General features: G+C 44.8%; 1 protein-coding gene across 1 annotated transcript in view; it reads left to right on the forward strand.

The window, feature by feature from the left end:
• Positions 1-3,149: 3,149 nt before the first annotated feature.
• The window catches only part of adgrb2 (adhesion G protein-coupled receptor B2), a gene marked incomplete at both ends in the record, with an annotated part of 148,294 nt that continues 146,443 nt past the window's right edge, over positions 3,150-5,000 (forward strand). The window contains one exon of the mRNA XM_080531106.1: positions 3,150-3,996. Coding sequence (XP_080387232.1) covers positions 3,150-3,996 — 847 coding nt within the window. The remainder of the gene's footprint in view (positions 3,997-5,000) is intronic.

Consider the following 5,000-nt stretch of genomic DNA (forward strand, 5'->3'; position numbering starts at 1 on the left):
CTGTGTGTTTGCATTTCTGTGTATGCAGTAATGACACGCACACACTCTGTCACACTCAAAATGAGCTTGAAGTATTTTGAGATGCACAAAATCATAAGCTTTCCCTCTGTACTCTTTCTATGTGTCTTGGTGTTTCTGTCTGTTTAAGGATTTCCCTACATTTCTCTCTCTCTCTCTCTCTCTCTGTCTTTGTATTGTCCTTCCTATGTGAGAATAGCCTGTTGTAATCTAGTCTTTTGGCAGGGGCTAAGTGTCTCATATCGCTGGGGAGGAGAGCAGAGCTAAGCAGCTCATGCCGATTCCATTCTCCACAATAGATCCCAGTCCTTCAGGCCTATACCTCAATATTACAGGACCTCTTTCCAAATCCCTGGAGGCCAAAACTGACACGCACGCATGCACGCACGCACGCACACACACACACACACACACACACACACACACACACACACACACACACACACACACACACACACACACATACACCCCCCTCCACACACTCACACGCTGCACTATCTTGATTGAACACAAACAAATTAAATGTGATCTTTGCGATAAATATGCTGATAGATCGAGTATATACTGAGATGTGTCTGCACCATCAGTACCGGTAGCTTCCTCAGCCAACAGATGGTGACATTTTGGCAGCAAAATCATGTGACATGGTTGATCACAAGGCAACCATGGTGACCAGGTTGTTGTGGAGGCTGGAGAGAATGGTGAGGGGGATTCCAACGGCTCATTTCGAGAGAAGGCAAGGAATGCCAACATTACCGGAATGTCTTTGAACAATTATGCTCGACTTGTAATTTTCTTTCACAATTGAAATGAAAATATACATGATAACACCTTGTGATTTGAGGCAACACTGTCTCCTAACTAAACATTCCAAATGGTGTGTCTTGGGTGACGCATTAGAGACATTGAAGATACGCTACATGAAGGTAAGTGGTTTTGTGTGACTTAAGCCTGGGACACACCGCCGACCTCTACTGCAGCAACGCGTGGGCGTTTTCATTTCGGCACCCGTGTTAACGGGTTAGAGCAGACACACAGCCTGCTAGAGCTGCGTAACTGTGCTAGAGAGTCAGAGTCTCGCCTATCTTTTTCCACGTACGTGAAAAGGATCTGTTGATAGTTTTATTGACATCATACCAGCAACATACACTATTTCATTGTCATTATCTGTAAATATGCCATAGACATTTGTTTTAACTCAACACTTCCGCTATCTGTTTCAAATTAAAAGCTGTATAGGTACTATTATACTATAGTAGGTATACTATGTATATGGTAGTCATAGCAGAACCCCCACATAATTATATTGTGTTAATAAGTTAAAAGAACAACGGGTGAAGGGCAGTATTTTTCCAGTGATCTCTCTCTCTCTCTAAAATAATACACAACTTAGCACGAACGACCATAATGAGTACATTTTGTTGCCGCCCAAAGCACGATTCCCAGCAGAAATGTGTGGGTTGCAAGGCAAGCTGTGAGTGCCTCCACCACCTCGCGAGCCTCCTTACACAATGTTCTGCCTTCTGTATTCACCTGCCAGAATAGCTAAAGGTGTCAACCAGGACACGCAATTGGGAATGGGCACTATTCTATTATATATAGACAATTGGAAGAGGAGAGTGGGGTCTGTGGGGTATGTGTTTGTATGTATTTGTATGCGGTTACTCCCGTTTCCTGAGCCTCAGGATGCTCATAATGGACGTGTCACATATGCTGTATGTGAAAGGATATTGTGAGAGGGTGTTATAGCGATAATCGCAAGTCCATGCGTTTTCAGCGAGGCTTTTCCCTTTAGTGTTGTATGCATTCATAAGCAATAGATCTGTATCTATACATGCTGTGCAATATGTATCAGTATTTGGTTTATATGACTGTGCTGAGAGAGGAAATGAAGGTCTTCAGTCATGACTGTATCTGGTATAACTCGTTCCAGTTCTGTCACTTCTCTCCCCCTCTCCCCCTCTCCTTTTCATGTGGCTCCATCCGCTTCTCCTGTACCTGTTTCTGCTCCCTCTCCTCTCCATCACTCTGTTCCTCCTCTTTCCCCTTACTGTCTTGATTCTCCACTCAAGTATTCCGTGTCATGATTAGAACAATTTCTCTTACCCTGCTTCTCCGTAGACCAGGCTAGATAGTGTGGAGGCAAGGCCTGTTTCTTCACATCAGCCTCCAGTCTCAGTTCTCATACCTTCGTTGAGAACGCATCATTTCACATCCAGATCTTAGCCTCAGATCTTACCCTTTTAGTTCTCACTGCTCAACATTGATCGCTCTCTCTCTCTCTCTCTCATATATATATATATATATATATTGAGTCTGTTTTCCCCATTGCCCATGGCTTGTTTTGTTCTTAACTAAAAAAAGTTGACATATAAAGTGCGTGTGTGTGTGTGTGTGTGTGTGTGAGCGTGTGTGTGTGAGCGTGTGTGCGTGTGCGTGTGCGTGTGCGTGTGTGTGTGTGTGTGTGTGTGTGTGTGTGTGTGATCAAAGATCAGGCTGGTGGCAGACCCTCACCGTGACGGTGATGGTAATGGTTTGCTGTTGCCTTGGGTGAACCACTCAGCAGGGAGCCTGTGATTTGTATGTGTGTCTGTGTGTGTGTGTGCGTGCCTCTCAGCAGGAGAGCCCACAGTTCACGTCTCAACAGCTAAGTCATCAACCCCTTTAATCCATTAATTGTGTGTGTGTGTGTGTGTGTGTGTGTGTGTGTGTGCGCGCGCGCGTGTGTGCGTGTGCGTGTGCGTGTGCGTGTGCGTGTGCGTGTGTGTGTGCGTGTGTCTGTTTGACCTTCACTGGAAACTGTGACCATAAACTATATTATTTCAGTTGGTTAGACAGAACCAAGAGGAATGTCGAGATCGAAACACTGGTTTTGAAATAGATTTCTGCAATGCCAATAAAGTATTTCTGAATTGAATATCAAGGCACGGTATCCAGAGGGACTGACGGATGGTTATTGAACACACTGATCACTGCTTCATTTCTGTATCCGTTGTTTTATATTACGTTTAGACTGTGCATATTTGCCATTGTGGTTGAATATGTTATCTAATATCTGCCCCCCCCCCCCCCATCCCCCCCCCCCCCTTTCTCTCTCTCTCTCTCTCTCCCTGCAGGACGAATGACATAGGATGACCACTGCTGGTGGGGTGTGTCTGTCTGTGCTGTCATCCCTCCTCGCTGTGGCCTGGGCCCTGGCTCTAGCTCCTGTCTCTGCTCTGGCTGCTGTTGCCTATGGGGCCGCCGGTGGCGGCTCTCCTGGGGGGGCTGAGGAGGCCCTCTCCTCCCCGTGCTCCAGCCTAGTAACAGGGGTGCTGTATGGATCCTTCTCCCTGAGGGAACTGTTCCCGCTGCGGGATCCTGGTTGTTCCTGGGCCCTTGAGAACCCCGACCCCACCAAGTACTCCCTTTACCTCCGCTTCACCCGACACCCCTCCATTTGTCAGTCACACTCCCCCATGCTCCTCCCACTCGACCACCACCTGACCAATCAGAGCTGTCCCCTCGACCTGCAGGCGACCACTCCTGAGCACGAGGTGATTGATCTGTGTGACAGCGAATCCAGTTCGGTCGGTCCCTACACCTTTCTGCAGTTTGACAAGAACTTTGTGCAGTTGTGCCTGACGAGACAATCATCTCACGGCGACCCTCCAGTATCGATGGAAACACTAGAACTCCGACTAGTCGAGGTGTTGCTCATTAACAATGAGAACTCCAGCCAGTTCACCTGCGGCGTGCTCTGTCGATGGTTCGAGGAGTGCTTACGCAACAGTCGTCATGGAGACCTCTCTGAAGTTGATGGTTGTGGAGTGACACAGACGGGGTGTACCTGTCCCAATAATAACGCCGTGGCTCCGCCTGTTTCCCTTCTACCGGCCACACCACATGGCAACAGCTCTCTACTCCCTGATGACTGCTGCGTCACTGAGATGCATTCCAACAATGCCATCGCCGTAGCCCCGAGGGATGTCAGACAAGGTGAGCTTGAGTTTCTGTTTGCCTCTGTCTGTCCATTCACTGGGGTGCTTAGGTTGGTCATTATATATATATATATATATATATACATATACAGTATATATATATATATATATATATATATATATATTAAAAAGTTGCTCTTAAATATTGTGTTACACGTTATTTCAACGTATTGGTGTAGTTGCTTGCTGTATTATTGCTGTACACATTACTCCAGTGTAAGAATGGTAAGTCATAATTAGGGCTGTCAATTCAAATAATTGTGTTAATTGCAATGTGTGCTGAATGTCTACATTATTACAGATGTTTAGATTTATTTATTTTTTGTTGGGTTTCAATATAAAATGTCATATAAAGAAAACACAAAATAATCAGATATCAGATATCAATTCAGCTAGGTGTAATAAACGTATTTAAACCTCTTTAATAATTGGTTAACTATAGTTCAATGACAGACATGAATGAAACAATTCTCACTTTTTTTATCTACTCCTCCATTTCCATGGTATTCAACATTACTACTGCTATTACTGCTACTATACACAATGAGGAAGAGATGCATGGAACTCACATGGAACTCACATACTCTAGGACGTATGAAATCTCTTCAGCCTATGACAGCCCATTTTCACAGAAATGAACGTGTTCAATTTGACAGTCATGATACCAGGCACAGGGAGGTTTCAGTGTTATGTCTGTGTCTTGCTGTGACCTGCTCTGAATCAGCAGGGGTGCTTGGGTTGCTGCGTCAAAGAGTAATGTGTCTTTAGAATCAAAACCTGGGGTTGAAGTTTGTTTGAGAATTGTGCTTTGATATCACTTCAAATGTTATTCGACTCTCTATTTCGTCTAGATGGTAAAATTGTAATCCAGTACTCACTTATTGGCCTTTAATTAAAAAATGACACAGTTCAAAGAGCCCCTATAAAACTCCTATCAAAACATGCTCACAAATGCATATCAGAAGTCTTAGCTTTTAATCTATATTTTAGTACCTCCTCTTC

The sequence above is a fragment of the Nansenia antarctica genome (genome assembly GCF_963989245.1).
Source record: "Nansenia antarctica genome assembly, chromosome: 5".
Taxonomy (NCBI): Eukaryota; Metazoa; Chordata; class Actinopteri; order Argentiniformes; family Microstomatidae; genus Nansenia; species Nansenia antarctica.